Below are 20,292 nucleotides of genomic sequence, written 5' to 3' on the forward strand. Positions count from 1 at the left end.
CTTTTTATAAAGTTAACATGTCTGGTAAATATGCCCTAACCACAAGCCTTTGGAAGTCTTAATGACAGTTTTGCAATAATCCATTGACATGTTGAAGAACATTGCACTTTGAAACATAAATACATTTCAAAAGGTTTTAATCAAAATAATGACGTCATTAATTGAACTAATCCACACACAGCTGAAGTCACTGGTATAAAAACACATTCACCGATAAAAAAAAATTTCGCATTTGAACAGAGCAGGCAACATTCTGATGCAGGAAAGCTGATGTGTAGTTATTTGCTAACAACTGGACTATTTTTTGGGCCCTCAATGAATTTCTCATATTGGTGTGACATTGTTTTGCACAGTTCGGCTTTATTTCGAGGATATATAGCAAAGAGATACAAAAAAAAACATTAAAAAAAAGTAAAGCATTGAACATTTATTTTATCTGTAAAAAAAAGCTTGGTACATTCAACAATGTTTCATTTTAATTTCAGTACCGGTACGTTAAATATTATACTCTGGTTATTTTGGTAAAGTCACGTAGAAAAAAAATAACTGCTCCAACCCCCTCCCCCCTGTGCCTATATAAAGCCACAACAGCAGATCATCACTTCTTTCCAGATCATTCTTTCTCACCTGACGACGGACGCTTGTGCTGCGACCGAAACGTCGTGTTCTTTTATTCTTTTTTCTATCTACGTGACTTTACCGAAATAACCAGATAGTATGAAATCCTGCACTCACGAAAGCTTCAAATCACGTAAAATATTGGTAAAAAGTATTATCTCTTGTGTGCTCCAGCGCGGAAACATTGTTTTGTTAACTAAATGTCAGAGCAAGTTGTTAAATGTAAAGATTATTGTAAAACATCAAGCAGGTATTTTTTTTTAAATAGCCAAGGTCTAATGGGGTTATGCAATGCCTCTCCTACTTTATTCAGTGCAAGTTATACAACATAACCAACGCTTATGATATCATGCAATTATAAACATTGCATGTTTTACAAAATCCTGTGTAACGCTACTAACAATGTCTAATCGTATAACCACTATGATAATACATTATAAAACTGCTACGCCTCGGTTTAGTATCCTAAAACAGGACAAAATGTTTTTTGTACGATTTTTCACAATTTTTGTTTTAAAGCCATCGGATAAAAAAAACAGCCCCTTTGGTTAAGTCGCTCAACACTGTGATCCTCACCGTCAAATGGAAAGTTACGAAGCAAGTCTGCCAGTTCCCCATTTCTCCCTGTATAAGATTTCACTGTCCGTACCTTTATCCCGCAGCGCGACGGCGATGTCACCACATGTCACCACATGTTACCACATCACTGCCGGCTCGTCCACACTGCAACTCGTGACCCACTTGGTGTGGCGTCGATGCGTAACAACATCTCGTAGATAGAAAAAATAATAAAGGAACACGACGTTTCGGGCGCAACACAAGCATCCGTCATCAGGTGTTGAGTGATTTAACCTCACCTGAGGACGAACGCTTGTGGTGTTGCGACCGAAACGTCGTGTTCTTTTATGATTTTCTATGTACGTGACTTTTACCGAAAGAACCAGAGAGTATGGGGATTCCTGCAGTCACGAAAGCTTCAAATGAAAATTCGTAACAACATCGTCGGCACTGACCGCCCCTTGTTCCCTTGTTCACGCGCTCGACTAAAGGGTGCAGCGCTGACTGCCCTCCTCCTCGATGCGGAAGGGCAGTCGCTTGCTGGTGCCCTGCTCGCTGCTATTGTCCCCACCGGGCCAGACGGTGACGTCTCCTGCCAACTCGCTCGCGGCCAGCTCCGGTGGACGCTGCCACTCGGGACGTACGACGATGTAGACGACGCAGCCTCCGAACGCCAGCAGGAGCATGCCCAGCGTGTTGACGAACATCCCTTCTGCCGGCAGTTCGGAATACGCCTTCGTGTTGTTTCCAGGCTTCCTGTGAGACACGGTGGGGGGTTGGGGGGGGGGAATCACAATACATCTATTTTGTATCCTCTGTTGTAAACAGGTCCCTGCGGGGTGGGCTGGTAGGAACGAACGATACGAAGGGAGAGTTTGAGGCCTAGTTCTAGGCTTTAGGCCTAGCTGTAGGCTTTAGGCCGCTGTGAGTTATTTTTTAATTTAAATGTTTTAATTAAAAACTATCTCAGGGAATTATAAGGGAATGTTATACTTGTTTAGCCAGGAAAGCCTCACTGAGTCTAAAGGTTATTGTGTTTGCAGTAGGGGGCGATGTTGCTACACCTAATCGGACATCAGACGTACGGACGGACGATATAATCTATTGTAGGCTGGTTCACTTCGTTCCTACCAGTATAAACTTTGTCCGTCTCGACTCGAGTCTGTCAGCCAACAGCATGTATTTGAGTAGATTGAATCGTGCAGAGAAGATTAAGGGGTCTTTCGGACCAGAAGGGACTCGTGACCTATGGATATTAAAGCGCTATGTACAACCTATATTCACAGTTTTTTTCCCATCTCAGTTAACTCTATTTGCTGCAAAAAACTAATATATTTTGTATTGTCAATGTTACGTACTCCCGATGGAGGTCAAGCCAAAATGTAATGTTTCACCTATATGTAAAGAGCATTATGTAATGACTGGTCCACACGTTTTTAACTTGACCTCGTCGTTGCTGCCAAGGCTGTTTATGTCCAGCCTTAGCTGTTAGAGGTCTTCTTGTTCAAGTGCCACTGGGACAGCCCTCACCTGATAAAACGTAGCTTTTCACTGATTTTCTATTTTAAGCGTTGCCATGCACTGAAGCTGAGCCTCTACCCAATGATCAGTTGAGCAGCAGCCAAAAACGTTACTTATTTTTTTACTTGACAAAACTGAAAAACAGTGTACCAGTAAGAGACCAATAAAGCCCTTTGCAAACACTTACATTGCAATGACCCGTAACACTGTGTCGTGTGCGTGTGTTAAGGATACCAACTCACAGAGAAAAAATGAGCTTCTCTGTGATGCCCGTGAGAGCAGCAGCCAGGAATGCGATGAAGATGAATAGGCCCAGGTAGGCGTGGATTGGTTTGGAAAATGCCCTGAGAGAGGCAGGCGACCCAGGGAACAGGAAAATGGCGAGACCCAGAGCCCACTGCAAGATAAGACACATTTTACAGATCATCAAGGTCATCATTATCGATAATCATAACCGCCATCATCCATCACCTTTGTCAAGCAGATATTAAGGATGCATCTCTCCTATTGGGAATGTAGTCTTTGTTGATACAGTGTGTTTTCACAAATTATGCTGTAACTAAAGCCTATTGCTACAAATGACTGTGTGCTATTTTACATCTACAACACTACGCGTTAAAGAGAAGGTGCATGCCTTTCGGCAATGTGACGTTTCCACAGAGTTTACCGTGGAGCTGTTTTGACTTGAACCAGCATTTACTTTGTTATTAATGCAGATATGGTGCCACATTATAGAAGCCACAAAATGGAATTTGGAATTACGAATATGCGGAATGACTAAGAAGCATGGTGAAAAACTCATCAAGCGGAGAGAAGAAAATCACGAAACATGGTAACTACAAAGACGAGGAAATCTGAGGTAGATGTGGGCTATCAAGGACAATACCTGAGATGAAAGTGATATGTAATGATAGGCATGAAAGGATGCTTGCAAATGGATTGATCAAATAATGAAATCGGCACAAATATAAGTCAGACTGTAGCTATTCATAGACATTCAGTAATTATCAACATTCATGCCATAGAGCATTGAGTATTGGTGCAGCTGATTATGATGATGTGAAGATTGTGCATGTGATGGAGTTGTGATTGTTACAGTTTTCAACGAACATTTGTCTTCTGAAGTATTTCGTTAGCAGTATGAATGCATTTGCATATTTCAAAAGAGCCCTTTTTGCTTTTCACCGTGTGTTCAAGTTTTTGGATAACCTTTTTTATCAATTGGCCGTTTTTCAAAAGGGGTTAACAACAATACAATTTCATGAGAATAGGTTTTCCCATTTTTGCTGGCAACAGAAAAAATGGGAAAACCTATTCTCATATTCTGGTACTGGCAAAGGAGGTCCCATGAAATACAACTTCATGTTCCTTTTGGAACATCTCTAAGAGAGTCGCCATGCCCCCCACCCACCGTTAACAAATGAAAGGATGGACGCAGCTAATCGTTGGAAAATGCTTGAGCAGAAACAAAAGCATGCCATCCCACCCCATATGTGTACCTGCATAGAGAAGAGCAGAACAGCAGTGAGTCCCACCCAGCTATGGAGGCTGTACATGTTGGGAATGTTCTTGACGTTGTGGAAGTCGAACACGGCCACGAGCGCCAGCACGACGAGCAGGAACGAGAAGGTCTGCAGGCCCGCATGGACGCACTTCAGCAGCATCTTACTGCTGCCCAGTGTCCAGGGGATTCTGTAGAGCACCATCGCTGCGGGGCATAATACAACAATGGTGTCAGTGAAGGCAACATTGTACATGTGTAGTGACAGAACGGTCACTACTGTGTTGGCCCGTACGAGGGCTGGGGGCCCCAAGGGGGTGCCTGGGGGGTCACGTGCTGGAGGGATCCGGACCTTCATAGAGGTGGGGGAAGTGAGGCGTGGCCTGGGAAGTGAGGCGTGGCCTGGGAAGTGAGGCGTGGCCTGGGAAGTGAGGCGTGGCCTGGGCGGAGCCGGCCACGCCAGAGAGACGAGATATAAGCGTGGTGTGAAGGCAGAGCAGGGCGGTTCCTGAGAAGAATGAAGACACCTCGTGAAGATGCCAGAAGAGAAGACCTACAGTGAGCGGACTGCCAGCAGCCAGCTGGCTGGGTCACGCTGGAGCGGATAAAATACAATTGTGTGTTAGCTAGTGTAGGTCGGTGGTCACCACCCTATGTGTAGAGTAAGAGTAACTGTTGAGTAAACGTTGTGTTAATTAATAAATGAGTGTTGCCTCCCAAGAAGTGTGTGCGCCTAAATTGAACCCATTACATTTGGTGTCAGAAGTTGTGGAAAAATAAATATTGCTAGGTGTTATCCTAGGGAAGTAAAATGGGCACACGAAAAACAAATACTAAACTCATCTGGACGTCTTCGTACGACGGGGATGGTGTGACGACCGTCCTTCGGACAGCCCCGGGGATGGCAGCCCCGGTGACAGAGAGAGAGAGAGAGATGGCGCTGCACGCGGAGCGGCGGGACTTGCATCGCACTGCTGCTTCGCCGCCATCGGGAACGGAGCGACGGAGCCGCGGCGAGAGGACACCATCGTCGCTGCGGTGGCTGGCGGGGGAGGCCCGGGCATGCGGGCCACGCGGTGGGCCCGCCATTTCGGCGGCTGGTCGGGGCGCGGTTCCCGCCAAAACGCCGTTCTCGCCATTTCGGCGGCTGGTCGGTGCGCTGTTCCCGCCAAAACGCTGTTCCCGCCATTTCGGCGGCTGGTCGGGGCGCTGTTCCCGCCAAAACACCGCTCCTGCTGCCGAAATGCCGCTCCCGCCGACATCAACGCCTGCAGAGGGGGAGTTCCAGCCTTCTGCTCGAGCGCGAGAGGTGGATGGGTTCGCAAGAGCAGGCCGTGTTCACCATCAAAGATTCTTCGGGCCGTTCCAGTGCTCCACCTTGCCGCCCTCCGCTATTCACAGTTTGCCAGGCGAGTTGTGACTTGACAAGCACCCGGCCCCAATAAAAATAATAATAATAACTTCACCCATCTTGCGTGTGCCGGGTTGCGATCGCGGGTGTTTTTTTTTACTCGCTGGGTTGCGGAACGTGTTCGTCCGGTTGTGTGCGTGAGAAATTGACGCGGCGACCAGTGTTTGTTGTTAATTACGGCGTCGAGATCGGTATCTTCTGGGGGTAGTTAATGATTAATTCGTTGTTGGTGTCCCGAGCTCCGTTGATATCCTGTATGTAGCCGTGTTAATGACTCGTGTTGTTACATCGTTGTGTTGCGAAATCGCCATTGTTATTGTGTATACTGTATGGAGTTTCGCTCGTGATTGTCACTTGTAACTGTCAGAAACTTTGATCGTCATTGTTGCCAATGTACAGACCGTATGGAGCTTTGCTTGAAATTGTTAACAGTGTATGGACTGTTGGGTACTTGCTGGTGATTATTTACTATGTACGGATTGTCTGGAGTATTGATTGTGTGTGTTGCCATGTGGGGACTGGATGGAACATTGCGCCAAATGATTGACTGTACGAACTTCGTATACTGCATGTACTGTATTAATCAATTCGGCGATTCTTGGTGTTTGTGTATAGTTTTTTTTAATTCGAATGCCCTGAGTCCCATGGTTAATGTTGAAGGGGATTTTGAAATTACAGGTTCGGTTTGTTTCAAACTAACTGGTTGGTTCCTGTCCGTTGTTGCACAGATGATGTCTTTTGTGCGGGAATGCTCCTTGTGTTCTACATGGATCGGGGGTGCGTTTCCGTTAATTGCCGTCAAATTGCGTTGCTCTCTCCACTCGGTTGGTACAGCTGCATTGCTGCAATGCGAGTCTCGGAGATGATGTGTACGGATACGGGATGTGAGGTGTATTGTTGTGACCATTGAATATTCGGGATCGTCACAAAGTGTGCGTACCTGTTCGGCATTGGATCAGTTCTGTGGGGGATCATAATTCAAATTGTATGTGTTGTGATGGTGTTAAATTGCGATGGTGACATGCTGCCAGGGATTTGGAATTGTGGTGCTGGCTGTCACTTATCTTGGGGCGCAGATCCTGACCAGGATGGCCCAGTGAGTGTTGCGTGTCTAACATGAATGTTGTGGTCCCGTCATGCAATGGCTGACGGCTTGACCTGACAGCCCGGAGATTAAAACGCTCCGTGGTATGTCTAGCCTAGTGGGCTGTGCGCTCACAGGGCTCGGAGAGTGTGGTCCCGTCATGCAATGGCTGACGGCTTGACCTGACAGCCCGGAGATTGAAACACTCCGTGGTATGTCTAGCCTAGTGGGCTGTGTGCTCACATGGCTCAGGGAGGGTGGTCCCGTCATGCAATGGCTGACGGCTTGACCTGACAGCCCAGAGATGGAGACACTCTGTGGCTTGTCTAGCCTTGTGGGCTGTGCGCTCACATGGCTCAGGGAGGGTGGTCCCGTCATGCAATGGTTGACGGCTTGACCTGACAGCCCGGAGATTGAAACACTCCGTGGTATGTCTAGCCTAGTGGGCTGTGTGCTCACATGGCTCGGAGTGTGTGGTCCCGTCATGCAATGGCTGACGGCTTGACCTGACAGCCCAGAGATGGAGACACTCTGTGGCTTGTCTAGCCTTGTGGGCTGTGCGCTCACATGGCTCAGGGAGGGTGGTCCCGTCATGCTATGGCTGACGGCTTGACCTGACGGCTCGGAGGTTGAGACCCTCTGAGGCGCGTTGAAACAGTGGGCTGGAGATTCGTAAGGTTCGGGTGGAGTTGGCCTGTTACGTTGAGACTGTTTCCCTCAGTTGTTAGGGTGCATGTTGTGCAGTGAGTGAACGATGGGTCGTCTCAGTTCGGTCGGTACAGCTATATGCTGCGATGCGAGTCTGGGAGAGAGACTGGGTCGTCTCAGCTCGGTCGGTACAGCTATATGCTGCGATGCGAGTCTTGGAGAGAGACTGGGTTAAAATCCCACCGATTTGGCCGACGTGTGCTACTGGTTGTGACGCCGCGTCGGAAAGGCGGTGGGGTGGTAACATGGAAATTCCCCCCCCCCGATATGGCCGACGCGTGCTACTGGTTGTGACGCCACGTCGGAAAGGCGGTGGGGTGGTAACATGGAAATTCCCCCCCCGATATGGCCGACGCGTGCTACTGGTTGTGACGCCACGTCGGAAAGGCGGGGGGGTGCTAACGGGTGACTGTCATTGCATGCGTGATTCTAACGGTGGGGGGGCTGTGATGGAGCGTAAGTGGGTTAGCCGGTTTTCATGTATATTTGTTGTTAATTCCCCGTTTTCTATGCGGTTCCCTTTTACCCTCGTCGATTCTGTATATATTACGTGATTGTATTTCTTATCGGTCGCCGGTCATTTATTGATGTTGCTGGTTCGGAGGCACACCTTTTCGATGTTCACAGTTGTGTTACAGCCGGGGACGGCTGTGTGTTTATACAGGGGGGGGTGATGTAGTGACAGAACGGTCACTACTGTGTTGGCCCGTACGAGGGCTGGGGGCCCCAAGGGGGTGCCTGGGGGTTCACGTGCTGGAGGGATCCGGACCTTCCCAGAGGTGGGGGAAGTGAGGCGTGGCCTGGGAAGTGAGGCGTGGCCTGGGAAGTGAGGCGTGGCCTGGGCGGAGCCGGCCACGCCAGAGAGACGAGATATAAGCGTGGTGTGAAGGCAGAGCAGGGGGGTTCCTGAGAAGAATGAAGACACCTCGTGAAGATGCCAGAAGAGAAGACCTACAGTGAGCGGACTGCCAGCAGCCACCTGGCTGGGTCACGCTGGAGCGGATAAAATACAATTGTGTGTTAGCTAGTGTAGGTCGGTGGTCACCACCCTATGTGTAGAGTAAGAGTAACTGTTGAGTAAACGTTGTGTTAATTAATAAATGAGTGTTGCCTCCCAAGAAGTGTGTGCGCCTAAATTGAACCCATTACACATGCAACAACCCTTCTCAGTCCACCGCTGGATTAGGGGGCCTCCCCACGCCATGCGGATCTTCGGGGTTATCCGATCATATTTCACCGCACTGGTCAGTGAGGGCTTCATCTTCTTGGTTCTTTCGGTAAAGTCACGTAGAAGGGAAATAATAAAAATATAATAATAATTCTCACGACGTTTCGGCCACAACGCAAGCAGCCGTCCTCAGGTGAGGAACAGGTCTGTCAGAAAGACACCTGAGGACGGCTGCTTGCGTTGTGGCCGAAACGTCGTGAGAATTATTTTATTATGTTTTATTTTTATTATTTTATCTTTTCCCTTCTACGTGACTTTACCGAAAGAACCAAGACAATGAATCCCTGCAGTCACGAAAGCTTTAAATCGAAAAATCAGTGAGGGCTTGTGAATGTGCAGAGCACTGACGTGGGAGCATAGAAGTACAATGCAATGGCTTTTGCTGCACTGCCCTCTGCTGTCCATAAACGGAGTTCCACGGCTACCTTCAAACACATGCCATGCCACGGTGGTCACCCATCCAGGATCCTACCTGCTTAGCTTCTGAGGTCTGATGAGATGGGGTGCATTCCCGGTGATTTTATCATAGGCCGTAGGGGTATCATTAAACTCCAATCACAGTTGGTAGCAGGGCCAGTGCTAGGTAGGTACTGGGGTGAGCCTTGTACCGTCAAATGTGCCTTTGCCACCCCCCCACCCAAGTTCACTTTGCCTCGTGATTAACCACTGTTACGGTGGCCCATGCGAGAGGAACTGGAGCAGGGTGTGCTAGGTCTTATGAAGAATGATTTTTTTGTATGAATGTCATCCTGCAAACCTCCACACATGCCCACCATGGCGTTGGGGACGCACATCGTGCTGAGATTAGGACAGTCCCACGTGTTTGCGAATGTTTCAAATTGCAAAGCTATCTAGCACTCAGGTTCAGTGAAAAAAGGTATAAAGGTTAACAATTGAACATGGCAGTTCCAACTTATGGATAATTTATCATTCTTTAATAATGCTCAATATCTTTACGGAGATCTTGTAAAATAAATTTGTGTTATTCAGAAGAGCCCTCTTCAGGTTAGTTATCAAACATTCATTGCTTTTCTCTTTCTAATGAAATACTGAGGATCACACCATTCCTGAATTTACCCTTCCATTTACGTTACATAAACGTACCTCCAAATCTATAAATGCCAGGTTTAAAATTCAAATTTAATTTTAAATATATTCCATATTTTGAAGTATTGTTTATAGTATTTGCATTACAATGATATGCACCAGGATGATTTATCCCTCTAAAGAAAATTACCTCTGTGACACCAACAATTTAAACGTGGGGTTTTCCTGCTTTATTAAGAACACATGGCAGTGTTCATATCCTTCCAACGGAATTCGGAGCATTTAAAAAAATGTAATCTTATAACTATTGGCGGATTGTCTTTCACTAAAGTCCCTGCCTTGTACGCATTCAAAATAAAAGTACATGATCCTCAATTCATCAGCCTCACAGAATGCACATTTCCAACAACACTGGTTTGATACAAACTCTGGTTTCAACATGCAGTGTCTCGTCAGCAGTCAGGCTCCCTTAAACGCTGGTGGTGAACTACGCAATGTTTACACGCAAGGACCCTGTTAGAAACGAGTTGGACGAAAAACTATACAACATAATTGGCCATTGAGCGTCGTGTTGTGAATGCATTTATGTTGTTGATTATAATGTCTTCTCCGCAGTGACGGCCAGCGGCTACATTTGAGCAAAACGCCTGGCTTCCGTTCACCTTTGTACAGCCGTCTGGGTGCTCCTGACTCGAGCGCAAAGGGCAACACACAACACATGCCCACTGGCTCCATCCAGCCCAGCGGGAGCCGCATGAACATTAAACACACATCCCGGGGCGAGCTGCGAGGGGCGCGGAGGTGTGGTGATGGGGTGGTTGAGTTGGGGAAACGTCAGCAACTCGCCCAGCTTCGAGTCGCGCCGTTGGACTCTGTGATTAATATTTTACAGCCCCCATTGTCAATTGTGAAACGTAATTGGCAATGTGGCTATTAATCTCATGCAGGACGCCATACAGGGGTCTATCTAACAGAAGTGGCTGGCTCGGTGCCTCGGGCAACTGGTACCAAAGTCATGGCAACGGCGCGACACCGCTGAAAATTGGAGTTTGACTCCAAATACCTGCACTGTATAAAGTCACCTTTGGCTAAATCGCTTTCCCGAGGCCATCATCCATTCCTCTGCACTATGAGTCACTGCCTCCCTCTATGAAATAAATATGTCCTACTTGTTGTCTGTACAGCGTCTTGATTTGCGGTCGCATTTACACGCTAAAGACTGTACATCCACATCACAAAAAACATAATTTCTCAAATGAGTATTTCATCATCAGCCATGATCAATCCACTGCTGGATGAAGGCCTCCCCCCACCAAGCCGACTGCATCCCTCTCAGTGAGTCGCGGTGTCACAATCCATCTCGCACCTTGCACACGAGATCATTCCCATCGCTCCATCTCCGGCGATGAACAACCCTCTCTCGTGCGTAGTTGCCTCCTTTGCCTCCCACTCCGTCATTAGCCTCGACCGCCTGTCAAACCATCCCTTCTAGCCAGGCGTCCTACCAAAGCTCGCTTAGTCCGTCTTAACAGACGCCTGGCTAGCGCTGAAGAGTAGGCCAAATACAATTAAAAAATAGCTAACGGAGGCCCCCTTCTTCCAGCAATGGCACGGGCAAGCAGCTTGCAGGGCTGCCCTTTTACAACGTCGTAGTCGTCTCCATCACCTGCTAATCACGAACCCAGGTGGGGGTCGGCCACCTTGCGGTCACCGTCACAACGCATTGTGGCTCTTGAAATATTGACGGGGGCGGGCGAAGGTGTTTATTTTTGTTTTACCCAATTCGAAACAGAAACAAATCTCTCTCCTTTGTTATTTTGGTTGTCGACCCACCCACCCACCCTGGATCTCACCCAACTTATCCACCCTACACACACAGACACCGTGGTGGTGGTGGGTGGTTAGAGTCGTATTCTTTGGGTCTTTAGGTAGAGTCACGTAGATAGGTTCAAAGAAAAATAACAAAAAAATGCTACATTAATAAAAAAAAATTGTAATTTTCTTTGAACATATCTACAAATATTTATTTCCAATTTTTGTGTTATTTTCATTGAACCTATCTTTACCGAAAGACCCACATAATATACATTCCTGCAAGTCACGAAAGCTCGAAGCTCAATCAGATTTGGTGACTGTCGTGTTTGGGGCTGACCGAGGCCGTTGAGAACCACGGGTCCCAGGATCATGAGCAGCGGGTGCCAGTTGAAGTGGCGTGCACCTCCGTCCCACGCCACCCCGCCCCTCCAGCCCCACTGCCACGCGGCCACCAACGCAGCCGCCAGCAGCCCGAGCACCGCCGATGTGCCCAGCGCCGCGCGCAGCACCACCCCGTCCCGCATCGCTCCACAGAACCACCGGCCCCTCGAGCTCTCCTCTCGCGCTCTCGGAGATCTCCTCTTGTCCGTTCCACGTGGAGCGGTCGTCCTCCGTCGGTGGTTTGTCCGCCCGACCACTTGAGACGTCTCCTCGCCTCGCCGTGTCCCTCTCTCTCTCTCTGCTTCTTCGTCTTCCCGTCCGCGTGTCTTCTCCTGTCACTCTGTGTTGTTAATCTTCACCTTGGATTTCTCTCCGCCTTCTTGTTTGCAGCTCTGTCGCTCACTGCCCCTTGTCCCGATACAGTAATTTCACCTAATCTGTCTCGCAGTCCGTCTACCACTCCAGTTGGCTCTCTCTTTCTAGTGTTACCCGTCTGTCTCTGTCGGACTCTGTTCCCCCGCGTATCTGGCACTTTGTTACCTCTATCGGTGCGTAGCCTCGGTGAAGTTTACCACTCAAGTCTCCCGCGCAGCGAGTCCGTGTCTCTCTCTCGTCTCTGTGCCTCCATCCGTCGGGACTCCCGTCCAATCGTCTACCCGCAACCCTCCCTCGTCTGTCAAGAACCCTCGGGGCACCTCCGTGTCCCCCTTATTCTGTTTGTGCGGCTCGCAGGCCTCAATGGTGACCTGGAAACTCAACCACGAGTCCTCTCTCTCTCTCTCGCTTGGCATCGCTCCAGCTTCCGTTATAAACAGTGGCTGCTTTTGGCCAGGAGACATTAAGAGTGGGGTTTTTTTTGCAGCGATTTGATTCGCCTCTGGGTTATGTGGGCGATTTAAACTGCCTTTGGGAAGAATTAAGGCCCCTTTTGGAAGGGTAGCTGAAGGTACATCGACAAGTTAAAGTTTTGCTGTTGTGAATTACAATAATAATTGCATCTATCCATGAGAGCCTCTCTGCGTCTCAAGAAAGTGTGGCTCGGTGCGTTTCGTTTACCACGAATCACCCTGAATCGGAGGCTAAGCCTGGAGCCTGCCCGGTATTATTGACTGTGTCACAACGCCCCGTATCCGCATATTTCCAGATGTGCCTGAGATGTTTGGCAATATTTGGCAAAATTCCTTTTTTTAAGGAGGGGGATACTACGGGGATAGTGTCCGGGCAAATATGAACCCACTTGCTGTGCTGCCATCTCCTGCCAGCTCGCAGTTGGGCGGTTGTTGGCAGGTGAGAACACAACCGTGATCCACCAACACTAATTGCTTCGAAAGCGGCGTCACGTGGTGACGAGAATGACAACACAAACTCGCGACGCGACTGTCGGAACCACGTTGGCAATGTTTGTTCTAAAAAAAGTGGGGTGGGGGGGGCATACTGGCCTCCGTCATGGGACCGTGGAATTCGCACGACCGGATGTGAGACAATACTCGTGAAATGTCTGAGCAATTATTTTAGTAACGGTCTAAACCTACACTACACTCCTGCACAATGGTGGGTGTTTTAAATCGCAGATCTCCTTTCTTTCCAGCAGATGGCAATGCAGGATTAAGATATTTAATTGTGCAGCCACGGCCAATCCACTGCATTTTAACACGTAGGCTTTCGCGACCAATATCATCCACAATATAGGTTTTTTTGGGTTAGATCGCGTAATTATATAAATATGTTCTGTTTACGTGACAACCCTCACTAATTAGCTGTGTCGGGTGGTGGCGGGTTTAACGACACAATGATATATTTTCGCGATGTAACCCAAAAAACCTGTATTATGGACAAATTCCCTTTGCGTGAATAAAAAAATAATGGAACTCCTTGAACAGCTCCGTGGTATGCCCTCCATTCTCAGCGCAGCTGAATTCGTAACCCAAGTTGTCCAGCTTTTTCGAGTTCTTCAGTATTAAGTGTTCTTTACAAAGGGAATTGTCAAAAAAGAGCATGTCCCGGCTTCAGATCGGCCACGTCATACCAGACCCTATCCCAAGCCATCCACTGAATTCATGATTCAAATATTCCCGAATTACGAAGGAATTTTGATTTAAAGCTTTGGTGACTGCAAGGATTCATATTCTTGGTTTTTTCGGTAAAGTCACGTAGAAGGGAAACAATAAAAAAAAAACATTTCTCACGACGTTTCGACTGCAACACAAGCAATCGTCATCAGGTGTGAAAAACACAGCAATAAAATTTGAAAACCGCCACTTTTAAAAAATGTTCTTGCTGTGTTTTTCACACCTGATGATGATTGCTTGTGTTGTAATCGAAACGTCGTGAGAATTTTATTGTTTCCCTTCTACGCGACTTTACCGAAAGAACCAAGAATATGCGAAGGGATTGTATAGCTACCCTGTACAATGTAGTGTAAACATTCGTGTGTAAGTAACTACGCATACCTCAAGAGGATGCAATTATCACGGAATCATCACGGTCATTACAGTATTACCGTCAAGCAATTAGTGACATTTAAGTTTGCATCGCCTATGTATATATTAGAATGTAATCGCAACGCAGATGAACAAGCAACAGTCTCCACCAGAATATTGTTTAAAATTTAAATATTGTATATGATTTATGAATAACAATGACCCGAGTCATAGATTATAATAAAAAATACATGATTGTTAAATTCTTGATAATTAATTTCAACGTGAAGCTAAACATTTGCATTTAAATGAAAATCGGCATTTCATTATAATTAGCCCGATAGCCAGAAGACAGGTCAAACATTTTATCTCACTTTTAATTAAAATAATAACTTCAAGTAATTTTTCAATCCTGTTGGATGAAAGCCTTCCCTAGCAGTGATTTTACACTCTTTAGTTTTTTTAAACCACGCTTCACGGTGGTTAGCGTGGGTTAGTGAGGTGTGGCGAGGTGTGGTGAGGTGTGGTGAGGTGTGGTGAGGTGTGGTGAGGTGTGGTAGGTGATGGGGAGGCAAGAACCAGTTTGTATATCATTCATCACTGATGTTACCCGTGGCCGGGAATTGAACCCAGGTCTCTGGGTTAATATCCAAGTACGCTAAATCACAGTGCAAGCACTCCACCCCTTCCGTCTAATAACCCTCCTTATCGTAACATATAAACAGTCGACTCGACGATTTAGCAGTTGTCACAACGAGGCCCCTCTATGATAGAACAGCTCTATTCACGAGCTGACAGCTTATCGGTACGTAACCAAGTCACTCTTAAGGGACAAATGGACCACATTGCACATTCGCTGCGTTAGCTTTGTGAGATCTGACAGGGGACATGCCGGGCCTCAACATTATTTATTTATTTCGCCTGTTCAACCATGAAAGCCTCACTGAGTCTCATCGATCTTTTTTCAGGAGGTCAATGTTTGCAACGCATATTCCAATTGAATAAATTGCAGGTCGTTTGATCACATTCGAAGCTTGGCGCCAGCACACAATGGCTTGCTCTTGCAAATTACGTCACAGGATCCTTCACGTCTACTATTTATGTTGATTCATTAACCCGAAGTAATGATCGGGGCAGCCCGCTGGATTCGAACCGTGACCATCTGCCACCGATAGGCCACGTCACCGCCCAAATGATCGATCGCACGACGCGGAGTTCCCACGCTGCGTGCGGCACGCCGACGTGGCACCTCCGTGACCTCCTGCCGACCAGACGAGGGAGGTGAAGTGTTACCACCACGGTGCGAGCTCGCTCAACAATGGAAGATATCTGACGGAGGGAAATAAAAACTTGGAAACTCATCAGGGTACTTGTACATAGGGCAGGTACTGATGGTGGGCTGGGATCAAAATAATGCGTGAAAAGGAAGACCATAACAGGCTGGTGCTCTTTTAGAAAAATGTACATTTGAAATATCTGGTTTTGGAAATCGGAACTTGATAATGCAAATCAAGCTAACATGCAGCGTGCATAACCAAGAACGTTTAAAGCCGCGTCTATTATCGACGACATTTGGATCGGAAACATGGACATTGATGCAGAAATACAACACAAGCTTGAGAGTGAACGGAGCAACATCTTGCATGCCTATTGCATGCACTGAGAGACAGGAAGAAGATAGGAATGACACCGTTATGTTGACTGTCAATGAAAAGTGTATTGGCTCGGGCAGAACATGCTGCTCGGAGGGACGTCTCACAAAGCAGGGAAGGATATGCACCTTGAAGATGGAGTGATGGAATCTTGGGTGCGGGAGCTAAATAGAAGTTTACACCTCAGTACTGTATTTTGAGAAACGGCAACGGTTTGAGGAGTCCATCTAGCAAGTGGGATGGATTATAACCGATGATAGGCCCCTATATACTGCCGTTTGAAGACCTTCCCCGACACCATGTTAGTCGTTGGGGTTGTTTGACCATTATTTGAGACTACGCTGGTTATTGCTGGCTCGTCAATGAGAGTGCACAGGCCGGCTAAGGTATCACTCGTCACCGATGCGTGCTGTGGCTGGGTATCAAAGCCAGGTTTCAGGATATCATTATTCATGTTAATATGCAAGGTGAAGTTGCAACGTATGCATGTTGAACTTTTTTCGCACCGTACGTAGCCAACCGTGCCTCCCGGAGGTGCGAGGAAAGGACAACATAATTAAATACAAAAATCAGCAACCCCGCAAACACTCCTGGCAGAAGGGCTTCCATGAGAAATTCCCTCTCGAGAGCTTGCCTAGAGGGTAAATTAATAGTTATAATAAACAAAATAGTCCAAAAATAAAACTTCTTCCATTGATGTTTCTAAAATACATTTTAATAAATGTCCCACATTAGAAGAGGCATATTCAGTCATGGTGTAAGGAATCAGAATGAAGAGCTCTCGTTAAGAGTGGGCCACAGTAACATCTCTCCCTGTTTGAAGTAAAAGGCAAATAAAGGTTATCCCAACGAGCAAGTGCCTTGATAGGAGCCGTCTTTGATGTGTTTAAATGCAGGGCGTGAACAACTCTCTCTTCGAAAACTGCACTTTAAAAAGAAAGTGTGTCCTTTATAAAGCCAGGGGTGTGTTTGAGACATTTTAAGAAGGGTGACTCATTCGGCCTTGTCTAAATTTGCGTGGGACGGTTTGTGAACTACATTGGCACAATCGTCGAGTGAGCATTGAAGGGGAGATAGTGTCCATTTGCTTATACGAATAGAATATTAGCACGCGATCCCTTCATAGATACCCCCACACAAGATAAAAACATTTGAAACGCATAGAAAACAACAAGTCTCGAAAAGCCTGCCACCAGTGTTAAATACACAATCCGCATGTTTTAAACACTCTCCTCTGTAAAATGTGGAACCTTTGCTTTCACAATCTTTATTTGCCTGTTGGAAAGAAAGAGAGGTCAATAGAGGAAATACATCTACAAATGGATCCCTCTAATTAGCATGGGAGGGGGAGATAACGTGCAGTGATTGTGTGATGGGGAGGTGGGTTAGGAAGTAACGCAGAATAATTATTGAATATAGTTGCTGCTTCACTGTCATGTTTTTAAATCCTTTATATTAAGTTTGCTTGCTTGCTTAGGACCGTGCAAATCTTTCGGTCGTTTTTTAACCCACTTCCCGTGATCCAATCGAGCTGACATTTTCCACACAGACTCGTTGTGCGTGACAATTAATGTTCGTGAAATTTTTTTTCCAAAATTTTACACTTTTTAGGACAAAAATATTATATTTAATTACCAATTGCTTAATGGTGCAATGCAATCATCTGACCCATAGGTGGCAGCCATCTCAAGCCAGAGGACGATATGACTCGAGCCGCCACGCAATATAAAGGATTTATAGTGAAAAACTTTGTTTTTACGGGTTATACTTATTCTATCACTGGGAGGCAGTGAAGATCGTGACATTTTGGCCAACTGGCTTTCTTCAAAAAGTCAAAAATGTCCACAGAGTGCACAGGTACAATGGTATGTTAGTTGTGTTGATAATGAAAAGTAACACACCCGTTAATCAATGTATTTTTCAAATCAGTGTGTACTACTTGCTACAATATGGATAAAAACAAAATCGTTTTTTAGTGAATAAAGCTGAACAAAACCTGAAAAGTCCTCAAATAAGCACGGAGAGAGAGGCATCCTTGCAATATATTGGGAGATAGAGAAACACGGATTGGAAAAAAACACGCAGGTTAAAGACATTAGTAAGGTGGTGGTAGTGGTGCACTTGGGCTACAATCCAGCACTGGATTACAGCCCAAGTGGCGACTGGTGCATCACACAAATGTTGTGAAATTCCCTTCCCATGAGAGTCAAGGTGCCATACCCTGACTTGCCAGGAGAAGGCAGAAAAGCTAAAATGCAGACTCCACCTGCTCCATCGGTATGGGATAGAGTGCTTCCCCCTCGCACGTGCGTGGGTTTTCTCCAGGTGCTCCAGATTCCTCCTCCAGGCACACGTTAATTGGGCGATAACACGTGCAGAGATTGAGGACCGTAGAGCGAGGGCAATTGTCACTGGCTTGCGGCGTGGTTGCCTCCCTGCTCAGCTGTATGTATGTGTACTCATGATCAACGTTTTTGGGTTTAGATCACGTTATTTATAAATGTGCCAGAATTCTGGCGAATTGCCCGATGATGCTGGATGCAATCACCAGCGAAACGTCGTACTCAAATTGTAAATGTTGTGGTTTCACGCTTCAACACACCGGTGGGCTAAAGCAGTGAACTATTTGTCTTTTGTCAACGTGACACTTTTTTACTGATTGGCCGTGTCGGGTGGTGGAGGGTTACGACACATTTATAAATAACGCGATCTAAACCCAAAACGTTGATCATGAATAATATTGGTCGCGAAAGCCTACGTGTTTAACTGTATGTATGTGTGTTGAACTTCTTTTACGTAGCCAACCGTGCTATTCAGAGGCCTGTGGTTTCTCCTAGTGTCCGAGTCTTTATCGCTCTGCTAGAGTGAACGAATGTTGTGGACATCACAAGTTTGAATCGCTACTCGTTAAATTATTCATGCAACTTATAAGAAATGGAAATGGGCTGGGCACGTAGCTATAAGGGATGATGGCCAATGATCAAAAGTAATGAACGACATCCAAAGGGATGGAGCGCGTGTGTCCGAGACGTCGATCCAGGAGATGTTGCAAAATGTTGAGTTTTCATAAACTTAGCGGTCATCGGAAGCACAAGCCACTTGCCTTCCAAAAGTAAACTTCTGTCCGAAGAAATGGTAATTGTTTGTTAAACATGGATTTTTTTGGGGGGATATATATTTCCTTTTTTAATTTCTGGCATTGAAAAAATTGCCCACTCTAATTGTGCCAAAGTGCTGGTCCATGAGTGACCTGGTTGGGTATTATAAGGGGTGCAGCCCTCAGCCTGTGCCTGGCAAACGCATCAGTTCTCTGCGGCGAAATTGGACAACATGTTTGCACTGAATTGCCAAACTTTCCACTTAAAATTGCCTGTTTAGCAATTTAAACATTGCATGGCATGCTGCAACCCTGAGTTTGTAATCTGCTCCCAAGATTAAACTTTCCATCATGCAAATATCAGCTAATTTACGCCTATTTCCAACTGAAAAGTTCTTGAGGTACTTGATTCAAAGCCAGATTTTTTTTAATGTTCCAAATATTTAATGACTTGCCTATCACACTTATGATTTTTAATATTATTTGAAAGCTATTTAATTCAGTAGTAATACGCTTTTTTCTGTTAAATTGTATGACTGCACTGTTTGGTTATTCCATGTCATGCCTTGCCATATTGTGTACATGTAGCTGCTTATTCTCATAACTTTGCTTGGAATTGTAAAGACGTAAAAACTAACCTACACAATTGATTCTCATAACTTTGCTGGGAATTGTAAAGATGTAAAAACTAATCTATACAATTGTGTTCCGCTTGATAATCTAATTATTACTATGAAATTGACATTGCTATGCCTGTGGCATGAGAAGGAAGGGTACCATAATAACACTATTGATGACTTTTGGAATGTCTTTCACACGAGATCTGAGCTCTTGGCTGTCGAATGCCCATGTATTATGGAGTGTATTCATCCTCTGCAGCCTCACATCACAGGGTTGAAATCTGTAAGTATTTCTGACTTGGCCTGCATATTGAGCATTTTTTTTATTTCCAGTTGTCGCCGCCTAGGAACTACTGAACTTGACTCGCATGCAGAACAGGGGGCTGGAGTTAAGAGCCACCGGCCATAGACAAGCAAGGTGGCCTGAAGCCCGATTTTAAGTGGTCACACTGGATACAAAGTCGATGGCAGGTTTGTTTCACTTGCGGCGAGGTCCCATGTGCTTTTATATTGATCTCAATGTGGGAAGCAAATCTGCAAACAAGCCTATTGTAATCAATTAATTTCAGCTGTGCCTATGAGCTAGTTAAGAACATTTCTACAATAAGCTCGTGTTGTTTCAACAGTGTCT

General features: G+C 46.2%; 1 protein-coding gene across 1 annotated transcript; it reads right to left on the minus strand.

The window, feature by feature from the left end:
• Positions 1-120: 120 nt before the first annotated feature.
• On the minus strand, positions 121-12,626 carry LOC133346181 (plasma membrane ascorbate-dependent reductase CYBRD1-like). Its single transcript, XM_061557666.1, has 4 exons — positions 11,829-12,626; positions 4,197-4,405; positions 2,940-3,094; positions 121-1,932 (listed from the first exon to the last, which is right to left on the minus strand). Exons 1-4 carry the CDS (start codon positions 12,013-12,015, stop codon positions 1,662-1,664), a joined length of 822 nt encoding a protein of 273 aa, XP_061413650.1. The 5' UTR covers positions 12,016-12,626; the 3' UTR covers positions 121-1,661.
• Positions 12,627-20,292: the final 7,666 nt, after the last annotated feature.

This window comes from Lethenteron reissneri, chromosome 23, assembly GCF_015708825.2.
Source record: "Lethenteron reissneri isolate LAM-NWPU_2019-01 chromosome 23, ASM1570882v1, whole genome shotgun sequence".
Classification (NCBI taxonomy): domain Eukaryota; kingdom Metazoa; phylum Chordata; class Hyperoartia; order Petromyzontiformes; family Petromyzontidae; genus Lethenteron; species Lethenteron reissneri.